We start from the raw sequence: 17240 nt of genomic DNA on the forward strand, positions 1-17240 counted from the left end.
CAGCTATGGAGTGAATTTTACAGTAAGATTTACCCTCATAACAACCGTTTATTTATCCATCCATGACAATTCTTACTGTGAAACAGGATACAGTACACATATCTCTCTGTGGAACACAAGCATGAAGGAATACACACCTGTTATTTTCTTATTCAGCTATAATTACTGGTTCTACTAACGCATTTAATGATAAACAATTCTTACAGAAGTTTTGCATGTAACAATACCAAAAATATCCGCTGTTGCCACACTGGATACACATATTTCTCTGTGGAATACAAGTATGAAGGAGAGAATGCACACTTGTTACTTTCTTATTCAGCTATAATTACTGGTTCTAGTAGTGCATTTAGAGTAAATACTTTTTACAGAAGCTTTGTTTGAAATAATATCAAAATCATATTGTGTTGCCAGTAATCATTTTTATTAATTTTATTTGTCTTGCATGCAACACATTTTGGGAAAAATTTCTTATTTTCAATTGAATTTCACTATTGATAGCTTAAACATGATATTTGCTTTACATGAGCAGCTGCATCAATCTGATAAATCCAATGTTTTAAATAGATAGATGTATAGAGTTTAAGTTCTTGGATGTAGTAAATTACAACAATGAGACAGTTTTATATAGAACTGTTAATCACATCTGCACTTTCAATGTTTGCATTTGGCATCCTTCCAACTGAGCTGCTAAAACGAGCCTCACACACCAACTAAATAGTTCAGCCTCTCACTAACTCTCTTCCTTTTCTCTCAAATTGTGTTCTGAAAAATATTACCTGTGTCAGAAACACTACGACAGGCAGAATTTATTTACAAGCTGAAAGTCTTTCCAGATAAATTCACAATATTTAGATTTTCTTTTGATCACAGCCAGTCTTTTGTGGGACTATCATAACTAGGGTATGAAATACAAAGCACGATAGACTGTCCAAAACAATGAGGGCAGCTGTACAGGACAGATGAGTACCAACTCAGTACTGCTGTTTTATGTATTAAATACAAAATGTTATTAGGGAACCCTAAACCTGTAAGAATAAAAATAGTGCCTATGAAATTACTTGTTAACTGTCCTGTGTGTGATGTCCAAATGAGCAGAACTCAAGACACTGAGAAAGATATCACTGTTATCAATTTTTATATTACTCAGAAGGTACCAGCCAAGAAAAGGACAGAATCCCATACTGAAATGACAACATAAAAAGGAAAGAAACAAATCACATTGACTGACCAATTCTGCAAATGAAATCTCTCTTGCATCTGGATTTCCCTGTATTAGTTATCACTCAACATTTTAGATCAACAGAGGCTGTCAGCTCATAATGTGAGCACTTGCTAGAATGGCATGTCTAACAAAAATACTTTTGTTGTGGCATGTTTTAAACAGCTTTGTTAATGAAATTTATGTTTGTATTGAAGCACAGCTCCCAACATTTTCTCCCTGGTAGTCTGAGAAATCAGTGACACTGGTATTTTTATTCCATGCTAGTTCTTTGATACATCCTATGAAATGTGATGAAAATAATCCATTTGATAATTCTGTTACAGATTCTTCTCCAGGGAATCCACCTGAAAGATAATCATGCGAGAGGTAATCATTAAAGCCCACAATGTGATACAAAACATAAAGTGTTAATGATTGCTGAGATATCAAATTACACATGTTAACATGCTTTACGGAATATATTGAGAGCCTTCTCATATTGTGGTCAATTTTCTACTATCAAGATAAGCATCAGCTCACAACAGGATAAACAATTGTTCTATTAACTTATTATACGTTTGTGTTGGTGTCAAAAACCTGCAACAATGATGGTTGAGAGGTTTTTGAACAAGTTATTTATATACTTGAATGAATCTTTTAGCCTGTAATGGAGTGAATAATATAATACCTCTTGCCAGATTAAAACTGAATGCAACACTGGGGTCTCAACCTGCACACTTGGCTTTGCAGATAATCTCTTACTGACTGAGTTATCCAGTCACATATCATAGCCTGACGCAAAACATTAATCTTTCTGTACCTTTCTCTTACACTTTCCAAACTGTACAGACACTCTATAGCATACTTTGTTGGACTAACTCCTCTGAGAGAAAAGATATTGTGGAGAGAGGCTTACATAAATCCTAAAGGTTATTTATAGAATGTATTATTCACTGTGGAGTGAAGTATACAGAAGCAACATGACCTTTGAAGAAGAGTGGACATTTATAAAATAAATTTCTTCAGTAACACATTGATCAAGAATAAAGAGCAAAATGCCTTCCAAACTATACAGCTACTCTATAGCATACTTTGCTGGACTAACTCCTCCAAGAGAAAAAATATTGTGGAGAACAGCTTATACAAACCCTAAAGGTTATTTCTAGAATGTATTCTTCACTGTGGAATGAAGCATGCAGAAGTAACCTGGCCTTTGCAGAAGAGTGGACATTTATAAAATGAATATCTTCAGTAACACATTGATCAAAGAATACAGAGCAAAATGCCCTTATCTCTTATTTTAAGCTAAATGAGTCTCTCTACAACTTACCCAGATAGAATATTCCATCTGTAATCAGAAATTTTTTGCTGCCTTCACCTTCTTCTGTTTCAGAATGAATAAGCTGACTATCGAACCATACAGTGATGTTCCTTGGACTAAGGTCAATCTCCAAAGTATGCCAGGTGCCATCAGCAGCTACACCACCAGAGACCAGTAACAGTGTACGGTTTGTAGTGGGATGTCCCCATGCAAACTTTAACAGTCCTTCTTCTATGCCAATACCCAAATACTCTTGTCCCTGAAGCATCATAAGTGATATAACACAATAGTGAAATTACAGATATCAGAAACAGGTAAGTCCAAAATGATACTTAACTCCAAGGAAGCAGAAGAACATACATATTGATAAACAGTAAAAACAGGAAAAAATGCAGCAAAATTACCAGAAACATGAAAAAGCCATACTTAGGAATGATAAGATAAGTCATTTCATTCACAGAAAACAGGAATTAATGATTATGGAAAAGAAAATTTACTTCAAGCCTCAGACCATGTAGATTGATACTTTCCCCCTACCAACTTATTTCTATTTTTATGTCCTGTTTTCCTTTATCATTGTAAGAACTAACCTATTTGTGTCTTGGTTTTTATTTATTTTTATTTTTTACTTCTGAAGATTTACCACCCAGTTTGAACTGCATAATACGCTGAACAAAGACAACATGTCCTTTTGAGACTTTAAATCTGTGGGAAGTTGTTTTTCCTGGTTTACTGTATCTCATTTTCTGTTGTAACTTGTCATTAAATAATGGTACACATCTCCACAAGTGTGATTATCTTTCTGAAATATTCACTTGTATAGTAAGAAAACTATTAGTGTAGAAGGTCTCAATCTTTTAATGTCGGAGTGTTGCGAGTTTTTATTTTGTGCTCAAGATCTACATCTCGACTCTGCAAACCACTGTGAAATGTGTGGATAAGGTCTCTTTCCACTGTGACACTTATCAAGGCTTCTTTCTATTCCATCTGCATACTGAGTGCGAGAAGAAGGGTTGCTTAAATGATGCTCTGCATGTTGTGATCAGTCTACTCTTGTCTTTGTGGTCTCTACACATACTGCTTAAGGGCTTGTATTATGTGCCTCGATTCCATACTTAAAACTGGCTCTTGAAACTTTGTAAATAGGCTTTCATGGAACAGTTGGCATCTGTATTCAAGTATTTGGACGTTCTGGTATTTTGGCATCTTTATGAAACTCTCCCATGAGTCAAACACATGTGTGACCATTCTTGCTGCCCATTTTTGTATACATTCAATATCCCCTGTTAGTCCTACTAGGTATGGGTCCCCCACAGTTGAGCAATATTCTGGGATGGGTTGCACAAATGTTTTGTAAGCAATCTCTTTGCAGCCAGACCCATAATCGTACCAATGAACCGAAGTCTGCTGCCCCCTTATCTATGACAGAGTGTCATAGTAATATTCCATTTAATGTCCAAACAAATTGTTACACCAAAGTATTTGTATGTGTTGATTGATTTTCACTGTGAATCATTACTATTGCAGTCATATAATACTATGTATGGAAGTGAAATGTGGACGATAAATAGTTCAGACAAGAAGAGAATAGAAGCTTTCGAAATGTGGTGCTACAGAAGAATGCTGAAGATTAGATGGGTAGATCACATAACTAATGAGGAGGTATTGAAAAGAATTGGGGAGAAGAGGAGTTTGTGGCACAACTTGACTAGAAGAAGGGATCCGTTGGTAGGACATATTCTGAGGCATCAAGGGATCACCAATTTAGTATCGGAGGGCGGTGTGGAGGGTAAAAATCATAGAGGGAGACCAAGAGATGAATACACTAAGCAGATTCAGAAGGATGTAGGCTGCAGTACCTACTGGGAGATGCAGGATAGAGTAGCATGGACAGCTGCATCAAACCAGTCTCAGGACTGAAGACCACAACAACAACAATACTATGGTTTTGTTTTGTGAAGTGTATAATTTTACATTTATGTTCTTTTAAAGCACTCGTTGCAGCTCTTTAAAAACGTTATCAAGATCTGATTAAACATTAGTACCACTTTTGTCAGAGAGTACTAGATTTTTCAGACAGTTTAGTTTGTGTTTATTCTCTAGAAGCCATTTACAATGTGGCAATTATTGAACTATATGAAAAAAAGGAAATTAGTTAAAAACTACGGCATGAACAGACTTTATTCAACATGTAAATGTCGCTGCAGATATTCAGATTTAGGTTATGACATGTTCGATATGATTGCTATCCTTGGTGACAGTGTGGAACAGATGAATAGCAAAATTCTGCATGACCTGCTGAAGTGTGGAAACATTAATGCTGTCGATGACCTCCAGAAATGCTTTCTTCAGCCCAGTAATGGTTTTGGGGTTACTGCTGTACACCTTCTCTTTCATATAGCTTCACAAAAAGGAGTCTTATTATTCAGATCTGGAGAATATGGCGGCCAATCGAGTCCCATGCCAGTGGCCTCTGGGTATGCCAGAACCAGAATACAGTTCCCAAAGTGCTCCTCCAGGACATCAAACACTCTCCTGATTTGATGGGATCGAGATCTGTTTTGCATGAACCATACCTTGTCGAAATCAGGGTCACTTTGCATTATAGCGATGAAATTATATTCCAGAACCATCACATACCATTCAGTAGTCACTGTGCCATCAAGGAATATCACGCCGATTATTCTGTGACTGGACATTGCACACCACAAAGTCACCTGTTGAGGGTGAAGAGACTTCTCTATCGCAGTCCCCCAAATGTGCCAGTTTTTGAACCCATCCAAATGAAAGTGGGCTTCATTGCTAAACAAAACCATATTCACATCAAAGTCCTGTTCATCGATTCTTTGGACAATAGTGTTGGCAAAACACAACTGCTGGTTCATGGCCCTTGGGTTTAATTGCTGATGGGTTTGAATTTTGTATGGAAAGAGATGCAGATCATCAACAACAATTTGTCGCAGTGTCTCCTTGTTGATTCCTACCTGTTGTACAGCTCATATGATCGATTTCCTGGGGCTGGTTTGAAATACAGTGCATGTCTTCTCAATGTTTTCATGTGAATCAAATACTTGATTGTTAGCACACTTGGAGCAGTTGTCTTCAGCTTGAACTTCCTTTGAGCCACAGTTGGGCTGTTATTGTTCGCATAGTAGGCCTTCACAAGTGCTATACGCTCAGGCATGCTGTACCGTGACTTTTTCATGTGCAAATGGCTGATAAAAACAAGATGTGTGCACATGTGCATATTAATTCCCATCATGCCCAAGACCAACAGTGCAGGTTGAACATCCTAATGCAAACCGTTCAGAAGTTATGACAATTTTATTTCATGTAATTCAATAATTGCCATCCTGTATATATGATAATGCTTCAGTAATGTCAGTTACAGTGTTGTCTTATGATTTAGCCAGTAGTATTTAACGTGTTTTGGGTACAATAACATTACAGGCAATTTTTCTTTATCTTTTGAAATAGTTAATGTAGTTTACAAAAAGTTGAGAAAATTTCACAAAAATGAGACTGCATAGTGTGACAACTCTTTGTTAATTAACATTCTTGAGCAATAACAAGCTAAAATGGAAAGTAAAATGAAATACAGAAGGAAGAAAGATAGCTAATGTCTTCTGGCATTTTTAGACTTACATGACCTCAATATTCTGTATAATATATGCAAAATGAGAAGGAATTCGGGAAAAGACATTATAAACATATAAAAACCTATGACAACTGATGTAGAAATTGAACTTGAACTGACAAAGGTCTACCGGCATCATAACCCCCCCCCCCCTTTCCAGAATGAGGTCTCGGTTATCTCTTAGTAACACCACTTTTAACACTATTCTACTGGCTTCACTACAATACCCATCTCTCTGTGCCTCATACCCTTCACACTTTTTGCCTTGTCACTGTAGTAACATCCCTTACTTAGAAAACCATGTTCCTAAAGACCTATGGACAGACTTAATCCAAATACCAAAATTTGATTCCACTTGTTCTTTGATGTCAATAACGCATAATGAATGCTGAAATAATTTTTGCTATTTGCAGGCAATGACACACTCCAGTCAACATTTCTCAAAAGTCTAATGCAGTGGACAATTCTCATCCCATATGTGCAATATGTAGGTAACATCATCCTTTGAATGTCCGACACAAGGTTGGGTTACAGGACTGTCCCCAACTCTTAGCCAGCCCAAAATTGAGCTCTGTTCCTAATGACTTCACAGTCAATGAGATATTTAATATTGCATTTTCTTCTTCCTTCCTTTCTGGCATTACATAAGATTTAGAGTTTTTATTGGTGGTGGTAGAAAAACAGAAAGAATAATTGATTTTTACAGCAGCACCTGATGAGTGAGCACAAAGCAGTGTACGTGTTACTCAGTCACTGCTGGAAATACTGATTATCCTTCAAGCTTTGGTCTAAATATCAATAAATATCCTTCAACTGAGCCTCATGGCGACTTATCTGAAGCCATTCTTTCAATAGACAGCAACAAAACTGATAGGTAGCACTAAAATTTTCTCAGGTTGCCTTACGGGAGTATGCAACATTAATATTGGGGGTGAAGTATATGACAGGAGGATGGACAGGGGTAATTTTTTTGTACCTTTGATTTCGGCAATGATGGTTAAAGTGATGCTCTGTTGAGACTGCATAAATTCTTTGATGACTAACTGTAATTCTGGGCAGTTTGAGTAGAATTCTGTGTAAAACATTAATTATCTCCGAAGGAGAATTTAAAACCTATATAAAATGGAGTATTTTGTGAAAAGTATGGAGAAGTTATTTTGTGTAATGAAAAGTACAGGATCTTGAGAGAGGCTCCATTGCCGTAAGAGGGAAAACTGGTAGCACACATCTGTAGCGGAAAATCATGTGTTGATTGGAGATGTACCCAGTGAATAAAAAATAAATGAAGATAAATGTGAAGTTAGTACAGCTAACATGAATTTAGCTCACCCTGGAAGAGGGAAATCTCCCACTGTCTGAAGTCATGGAAATGTAGAAAATTGCTGTATAGATAGTTGTCATCCACAGTGATAACTAAAACCAGTTAAATTACACCATGAATGGCTTCTTTAATGTGAAAAGATATATTTTGAAGGAAGATATAAATGCTTATGTCAGTGTAGGAGTACAGTTGCCTTCCAAGGGGCACAGAGCACATTGGGTAGCCTTGAGGATTTACATCGCACAATATGTAGTGAAACAGTTTGAGGAAGGGATGAGACAAGTGTAAATGAGTGATTTTCAGAAGCATAAAATACTTTTGTCTGTTGTTTGTAGGTATAAATTTGGATAAGTTTCACAGACAATGTGTAATCAACACACACACACACACACACACACACACACACACACACACACAAGCATACACAAGTTAAATATAAAATAAAAATATATTTTAATAGTATAATAAATTAATTCTATTTGATCTTGCTTTAGCAGCAGTAGCAGTTTTTGCATATTCTTGCTTCAAGTCTCTTGTACTTAATACGGTCTAAAAATTCTGCCACTGAATAGAAGCAATGACCTAATAAGAATGCCCTTAGGCATTTATAAAACATGAAAATGAAAGAAATAACTTTGATTTTATGTGGGAGGCCATTGTACATTTGTATAGCACTATTTGTAGTAGAAGTTTTAAAGGCTGTTGTACTTACTGACTAGACACTGAGTTTATCTTTTTGCTGGTATCATGTTCATGTACATTAAAGTTTTCTGACATACGCATGACCACCAACTCCAGCAGCCCGGGCCAGAATGTGGCTTCTGGAGTTGGCAATCATGTGTGCATGAAGTGTACTTGCTTATATGTACAAATGGTGTGTGTTTTCCTCTTTCTCTTTTGCTGGTGAACATTGTGGCCAAAAGCGTTGTGTAAGTGTCTCTTAATTTTGACTGTCTTCAACTTAATGTGTCTTCTTCAGAGAAAGTAGCAATTTACTTTTTCCTACAGTGTTCACATTCCTATGTGGAGTACCATTGCTTGAATTTACATTAAAGTTTTTATGGAAGAGGATGGCTAAATTGGCGGCAGGAAGTTTCTGGAAGCATTTTGGTATGGCTGGATAGGAATACAATAAGGTCACAAATGGAAAGAAATTAGAACTTACCTCATATCAGCACTTCATTCTCTGAAACACATTTCAGTCACCAAATTAAACACAAAACACAATGCATGAACTAGTACAAATTTAGTTAAATCAGATAAAGTTTAATAGCTAGATAGAACAGCACTCGCATGTGGCATGTTATACGCTAACATGCCAACACACAGAAACTTGTGTAAAACAAAAAAGAGCCATAACTGGATGACAATTTGTGTTCATAATAATCTCCAGCAATTGCCTCAACTTGACAGTATAGACTCTTATGCCATGAAAAAGCTTTACCAGACTTTGAGAGAGATTACAATAAAAATTACTTCATAATATTTAACATCAACTCACCATTGAACTCCATAGAATCATTCCCTTTGACTCAATAGTGGAAAAATTTATGTATAAGTAACCAATTTCCATTTTGGTTTGCACACTGAGTTCATTCTGTTTTGCACTTTTCCCACTTCCTTCAACAACAAGGTAGCCATTCCCTCCAAAATGAGGCGATATGGTCATTACAGCTACAGAAAAAAATGTACTGTCAATTGAGAAGTTTGATTTATGTTGTGGTAAAGTACATGAAAACTTAGAAAAAAAGTAACCTTCTTCACATGTTGCTCCTCCCCAGCCAAGGGGACAGGAACATTCTGCAATTGCTGAAGTTCTGTTCATGCATCGTCCATTGTTTTGACAGCTGTCTTCTGTACATGTTAATTGACTTTCACAAAATGCTCCTGTATAGAACTGTAAGAAATTTGCTATAGTATTTAAAAATATAAACAAGTCAAACAAAAAAGTAATAATATTGTACATTAATCAACAGAAGCATTGCCTGATTTCAGGAAAGTACAAGTATACCTTCTTGCAGCTGCAACGAGGTTGAGAGTGTGGATCTAACCAGCAAGTCCCACCATGTTCACATACATCACCACCACATGGTGTTCCATCACAGTCAGCTACATTACGTGCTGCAATCATATTCTTTTCATCCAATGGGATTTTCTCCCAGTTTAAATAAACTCTCCTTATGCAGCCTGTAAATGGTTCTGGTAATGTAGCCATTGCAGCATTTGGCAAGTTTGACAGGTCTCCAGTACCTCCTTTAAATTAAGTAATAACAATTGAGCTCACAAATAAGTGAAATTGTCATGCATTAATGGTTTTCTACAAAACGAAAAAACATAACATATATAATAACAATTCAATAACAGCCTGAACACCTAAAAAGGCCACTAACACACATTCACATGATAAAATCAACAGACAAATGATTGCCACGTAAGGGATTGAAAGCTCAAGGGGCATTTGGATGAACAAGAATATTGCCACAAAATGTAGTGCGTGCAGTTTGGTGCTGTGATTAGTGTCATTGGCTGATGTGCTGCAGGTCACCATTTCAAATCCAACCACCAGCAATTATTTGTTGTTTACTGTTTATCATTTCTGGAAGGTTCTTCAAATATCAAAGGTTTGTATATTCTAGAATATTTGATTTTTGTATGAATATCAGCATTCTCGAATATCTGTATAAATATATGCATTCTCCATCAAGGAGGTAAGTTCTGTTCTGGCTGTGTGTTGGTGTTTGTAATAAACTTGCTTTCAGTGCTAAGTGTTGTATCTCATTGACAACCTGCTTTCAGATTTGGACTTGAGTGTGTTTATGAGCAGACATTATTTGGTGTAAATGTTGAATACTTCAAAACATCTACATAACTTTGGGTCCAAATAGGCAATGTAAAAGCTATTGCCTACACTGTCAAGAACAGAAATTCAAGCAGTACATTGTTCCTAAGACACACATATTCAGAAGACCAGCAGTAAGTCAACTGCATATGAGGCATTCATCCATGTTTACCAGAGATGCTGGTCAAGACCGAACATAATGGCAAAAAGGATTTGACTGAGCTCTCAAATACAACAAGTAGGATGACAGGATGCATTTGGTAATGTGTACTTTCATTCGTATGACACAGACCAGCAGTGGTTCTATAGCTAGGACAGATTCTAGGTCAAACTGAAGAAAATGTCTGCTTGTGGGAGAACAAGTGAAGAACAGGGCCCAACATCACAGGTAAAAGACATAGTCATATCTACAGACTGTTTTGGCACTATGCAGAATCTGAATATGACATAAGCCAAACTAATTTTACACTCTACAGACTGCTTTGGCCCTATGCGATCATAAATGAGAATATGACATGAGCCAAACTAATTTTACACTTGATGAAAGGAGTCACAGAAGATATGTACCAAGCTCTTCCGATAAAGAACATCACAACCCTTTTGGTAAAGAACATCTCAAAAACAGGAATTCATCAAATGGTGCCAGTGAATTGAGATGGAAGGAGGGGGTAGGGGTGGGGTGGTGGTGGGGGAGGGGGGGAGAAGAAGAAGAAGATGATGATGATAATGATGATGATGATGATGATGAGAGTTTGATGGAAGAGATATGATCAACTGCTGAAAGTGGTCTCTATGGCATTTGCGAATACATGCCAGAAAGTATGAGAAGAACTACAGCAGTGTATGGTATCCAGAAATGTTGAACAAAGTACACAAGACATAGCAGCCATGATTGTTGACTCTGTATATTATTAGGAAGTAACAGAAATGTCAAAGAATAGATATACCTATCTTTAGCACCAATGTCTATCACTAGTCAAACATGCCGTGTAGAATGGACTCAGTCACAACCATCAAACGACTACCCAACATCGACCAGTGCACATCCAACCAACTCCTCCACTGAGTACAATGTCTCACAAAAGAACAGAAATTTGGAGGATGCAGAACAAACTGCCAGTAAATACCTTGTTTGATGACTATTATGCCATAAAATGTCAACCAGCACAATAGTCCTGTTCATGCCAGTCAATGGCAGACAAATGTAGCCAACCTGTAGGATGAAGCATATTGTTGTAACCTGGGCAAAGTCACTCCCGATCATGTTGTAGCTGTTCTCTGTCACAGAACAGAGGAACCAGCCGGTCACCTAGCCACCAGCTTCAGGAAAACTAAGCAGCATCATCCTCTGCCAGGCACTTAAGTGTGATTTGCTGAGTATCTATGTAGATGTAGAGCTGTGGAGGTGAGGATACCTCAGATGCAAATGCTCCACGGATGACAGTCACCAAGATGTCAGGAAATCTCATTGATTTTATCACTGACAGTCATTCTGTCCAGGCACTAATTGAACTCAAGGGCTTTCTTTTCTGGAATGTCATAGGCTTATCACTGTCAGCTAAACATGGTTATGCTTTGTAATAGAGAAGCAATTGGCCGAAAGTCGCAAATGGTAAATACATCCAGTTGACTGGAGCATGTACTGCAAAAATAACTATTAGTGATAGAATATAGCTCTCCAAATTTGTCATTTTAATGGAATGTAGTCTTAATGTTATTCTCACATGGGATTTCCTGCAGGCATCACAAGCAGTCATGAATAGTGGAATATGAGACTTACAGACTGATGAAGCTATTCCAATGAGCATACATAACAAAGAGTGTTCTGGTTGGTTGGTTGCTGTTGAGGACATCGTTATCCTGCCATCATCAATAAGATGATTTCCAGTTGCCTATAAAGAATCTCAGTTAAGCTTGGAGCTTTTGATGAAATGAAATTCTACTCAGGCTTACAAAAGAAATCTACATACCAGTGATGATCTTAAGCACTGAAGGTGGTCCAGAAGAACTTTGGATCACTAATTGTCATGTACAGCTACAGTTCATCCTCATCCCCAAATGCACGTGCACAGTGACAGATGAACCAGTCCAGGAAGGACAGCTTAGTGTCGTCAATGAAGAGTCATGCTCCACTACCACTACAGATAATGCAGTGGAGGAAGGTACTACCAATCTGGGAATAGGGTCTTGTCTGACTGAGGAACATTGTCAGGAAGTGATAGCCAGTACTGATAATCTTCAGACGCTTTCAAATCCAAAGTAGAGAAAAAACAGACCAACTGGCCCATAGCGAAACATGTTACCAACACTGTGGACCATACGCCAACTAGCCAGCACTCATATATTATGTCACCAGCTGAATGATGGATAATCTAGGAGGAAGTGGAGAAGATGCTGCCAGAGGACATCATTGAACCTTCAGAGTATCCTTGATCCTCTCCTGTGATCCTTGTGAAGAAGAAGGATGGCACACAGCATTTATGTCAACTACCAACAACTGAACAAAATCAAAAAGAAATGTGACTATCTCTGCTGTGCATTGATGATACCTTAGACTGTTTGAAAGCAGCAAAACATGCAGACACACACAGAAAACTGAGGTTGATGAGGCTGACCATTAAAAAGACAGCCTTCATAACCTCTGGTTGACTCTTTGAGTTCAAAATAATGCTGTTTGCATTGTGTAATGCTCCAGCCACATTTGAATGCATGATGGACAACCTGCTGAGACACCTTAAATGAATGACATGGATTAGCTATGTGGGTGACACTGTCATTTTTTGAATACACTGAAGAACATCTAAGCTACCTGACAACCTTGTTGAAGTGTGCTTAGACTGCAGGCCTCCACCTGAATCCAAAAACATGCCCCATTGCCACCTAAGACAAAAGAACTTTGGGCACATAGTGAATGGAGATGAAGTCCATCCTGATCTAGAGTACATAGCAGCAGTTACAGATTTCGCAGCTTCTTGGCACATTTTGTGAGAAATGTTTACTGTACCAAGGCACACATTTTTCAAGGATTTTTGCTGGGAGAAGACAAATCTGCCTCAAAAGGAGTGCAAGAAAGATCTTTCCTTCTTCGTACAAGTGCATATTCAAGAAGGTGCTGACAGGGTGGGAGCTTACACTTCCAGAGTACCCTCCAAGTCCAAAATGAACTACCCTACTACGGAGAAAAAGTGCCTTGCACTTCCTTGTGCTATCAACAGATTCTGGCTATTTTTATTTGGCAAATCATTCACTATTGTGACAGCCCAAAGTTCTCTCTGCTCAATGACTATCCTGAAGGATTCATCATGTTGAATAGTGAGATGGGTAATGAGGCTTCAGGAGTATGACACTGCAATGATATACACCACAGTGATATACACAAGTGGATGCAAGCACAATGACACCAACTAGATTTCAAGGAATCCTTTGGCAGAACACACCAGCATGGACGAAACCTCAGTCATCACTGAATTAAATGACACTTCAGCTGATCAGAGGGAAGATCTAGTGCAACTGAAAATCATAGAAGCCTTGAAGGAGAAGGATCTATACAAAGGATAATTCGAATTAATAAATGGAGCATTGTATAAGAGGAAATGGGGCAGATATTGTTGCTCATTATCCCAGCTCATCTACAGCCAGCTATAAGTATTTCGATGATGCTCCAACATATGATCTCCTGGGATTCATGAAGACTCATCTGTTAGAGACTACATGAGCCACTGCAAGGAATGTCAATGACAGAAGTGCATGCTGCAATTACCTCCTGGGATCTGGCAGCAATCTTATCTCCAGCAGCACCTTCCACTGAATTGGAAATGACCTCTTGGGGAAGCTCCCAAAGTCGACAAATGAGAATTGCACTGACTACCTCACTGACTATGCTGTCACCAAAGCTGTGTCAACTGCCTACACTCCAGAAATTGCAGAGTTCATTATAGAAAACATAATTTTGAAGCATAGAGCGCCACGTGTGATGACCTCCAAAAGTTTTACAGTTAAGACTAGTGGCAGAGGTAATTTCATGTTGCGACTTCACCCACAACATGGCAAGTGCCTACCACCCTCAGATGAATGGCCTCACAGAACACTTTACACTCAAAACTATAATCTCAGTGTACATTGATGTCAAACAGAGAGAATGAGATACAATACTGCCCATCATGATATTGGCAAACAACACAGTGAAGCAAGACACTACAGGCTGCACACCATTATTTCTGCTCCATGATGTGGTGTGGCATGCTGTTCATTCAGAATAATGTGTTACACTCCTCTCTCTTAAGCTGATGATCGATGTTCATGTAAAATGTTGTTTATATAGTATTTAAGTAGAGAACTTTCCATTGTGTGTGCTTTGATTTGATGCCCGTGCAGATATGATGGAAGAAGCATGAGCACAGGACATCAGTGAAGTTTGACAGCGATCAAGTGCCTCCACTTGTTGTGGCAGTGTTGCTTATACTATGGTGTCATAGCTTGGTAGTGTTTTGGAAGGCACAGAACAAGAGGCACTGTTGATAATGAAAGCACCCAAAAACAGTTGAAATAAAGCTTAAGAGAAATGTCATTCCATTCTATTCTGTTCTGTTCTAAGAGTCTATTCAGAGATGTTGTTCTGGTCTACAAATTCACAAGTGATCTGTACACCCACTGTGCTACTTGTTAATATATATCTGAGACAAAGTACAGAAGAGTTACTGAAAGATGTTTATGTCATTTAGTAGTCTGAATAGTTCAAAACTCTATTGCAGCCCTTTACCCTCTGGACAAAGTGAAGAAGTCACACAGCAAGAACTGGTGGCACTGCATAGCAGGCCCACTACATCAAGAACCTTCAAGTCAGGTGACTGTATAAGAAAATAACTGAAATAAACAACATTTATGAGTAGCATCACGGTGACAGATCACTTGGAAGGTAACACATCTGTGCTAATCAGTGACACATCACATCTAGATCTAAGAGAGAAAGCTGAAGAAACACTAAAAAGTATATATGAGTGGGCAGCTAACAACAAAGTCAAGCTTAACATTAAGAAAACAAGTGCTATGAACTTTTACATAAACAAAAAACCATATTATAATAACCTGAAGTTTGGTAATGAAACCATACAATGGGTGGAAAGCACAAAATTTCTTGGCATGCAAGTTGATAGTCAGTTGAAGTGGGAAGACCATGTAAAAATACTTCATAACAGAATCTCTACAGCATGCTATGCCCTCAGAGTTCTTACTTCAGCATGCAATATTTCATGTATTAGATCAATATACTTTGCATACATCCATCCTGTTATTAGTTATGGGATAATATTCTGGGGAATGAATAGGAAAAATATCAAAGCTATATTCAAATTTCAGAAAAGAGCAGTACGTATAATGACCAAGAGTGGCAGCATGGCTCACTGCCTTGAACTTTTTAAAATGCTGGAAATTTTAACTGTCCCATGTGAATACATTTTTCAGAATGTTATGTATATTAAAAAAAAAAAAAAAATTGGACACTATGTTAACAATGGTTCTGTACATGGTTACGAAACTAGGAACTGCAATAATTTGCATCTGGATAGAAAAAATAAAGTTAAAATGCAACAGAGTCTACTGTACAATGCCATCAAATTATATAATAAATTACCACAAAACATAAAAGACATAGAGACAATCTCCTCCTTTAAAGAAAAACTAAAAAAAAATTTTACAAAATAAAAGTTACTATACAGTAATGGAATACTTGAATTAAAAAAGGTTACTTAAAATCTGAAAGTACTGTGTTAAACTATACGGAGAAATAAATTGTAAATTATATTATTGTAAATTGTAAATTAGATTATAAGAAAATTTCACTGTCCACTACTGTAAGAAACAAATTTAAACTGTAAAATTGTCTATTATTCAGTGACAAAATCCATACATTGTAAATTGTTTCACGGATTAATAAAGAAATCAAATCAAATCTTCTTGGTGCAGTCCAGTTACAGAACAGTGGCATTACATTCCAATGGTCATGAGGCTGACACAACAATGTCCATTTCCCATTTCAGCCAGACATTGCTCAGGATGACTATGTGAAGCACCTCATCACCAGTACAAAAGAAACAAGGTGCCTGGCTAACATACAGACTCTGGATGCCCGGGAGAAACACCGAGAGCACTATAATGCCAAGTGCTGACCCGTGAGATAGAGCCTAGGAAACTTGTTGCAGATTTTTTACCCCTGTGTGGAAAGCACGACAACTTGGAAAGTTGCTTAACACTACTTTGGCCCATATCATATCCTTGATCAGTTTCGGAACTTCACATATGAAGTCGAGGATTATGATCCTTCATTGAGAATACAAAAGCAGAGAGATGCCGCCCGTGTCATCCGTATGAAGCTCTATTCAGTCCAAAGGTACAGATCAATAATGGGAGGTTCATGAGAATGGAAGACCCTTTTGACAATCATGATGCTTCAATGGGAGGGACTGATGCTCATCATAGCAAAAAGTATGTGACAACATGACCAGAATGTGAGGATCCCTCAGAGTTGTCCTACAGAGGACCATTGACAAGATCTGGATTCAGGGTGCTGTAGCTGGTGCCAAAGAGAATTTTGAAACAATGGAACATTGTTTCTCTGGGAGAGTGATCAAATGTCACAAAATGTGGTGCACACAGTGTGCTGTAGTCGTTACAATAGCTGGCTGAGATGCTGCAGGTCACCAGTTCAATCCCTACCACCAGCAATTCCTTTTTATTTAGAGCTTACCATTTCTGGAAGATACATGAAATATGTTATATTTGAATATTCTGGAATGTTCAATATTTGTGCAAGTACTAGCCTTCTGGAATATTTGATGTTTGTATAAACAGCTGCAACCACCGTCCAGCAAGTCAGTTCTGTTCTGACTGTGCACTAGTGTTCACTAAAAACTTGCTTTCATT

At 37.7% G+C, this 17240-nt stretch overlaps 1 protein-coding gene across 1 annotated transcript in view; it reads right to left on the minus strand.

The window, feature by feature from the left end:
• Nucleotides 1–1402: 1402 nt before the first annotated feature.
• LOC126188725 (protein eyes shut-like) overlaps nt 1403–17240 on the minus strand; it is a 290275-nt gene continuing 274437 nt past the window's right edge. Inside the window, 8 exon segments of the mRNA XM_049930332.1 lie at nt 1403–1569; nt 2535–2784; nt 8985–9380; nt 9495–9736; nt 10655–10810; nt 14861–14942; nt 15146–15185; nt 15231–15302. Coding sequence (XP_049786289.1) covers nt 1403–1569; nt 2535–2784; nt 8985–9380; nt 9495–9736; nt 10655–10810; nt 14861–14942; nt 15146–15185; nt 15231–15302 — 1405 coding nt within the window.

Source organism: Schistocerca cancellata, chromosome 5, assembly GCF_023864275.1.
Source record: "Schistocerca cancellata isolate TAMUIC-IGC-003103 chromosome 5, iqSchCanc2.1, whole genome shotgun sequence".
In the NCBI taxonomy this organism is placed as follows: Eukaryota; Metazoa; Arthropoda; class Insecta; order Orthoptera; family Acrididae; genus Schistocerca; species Schistocerca cancellata.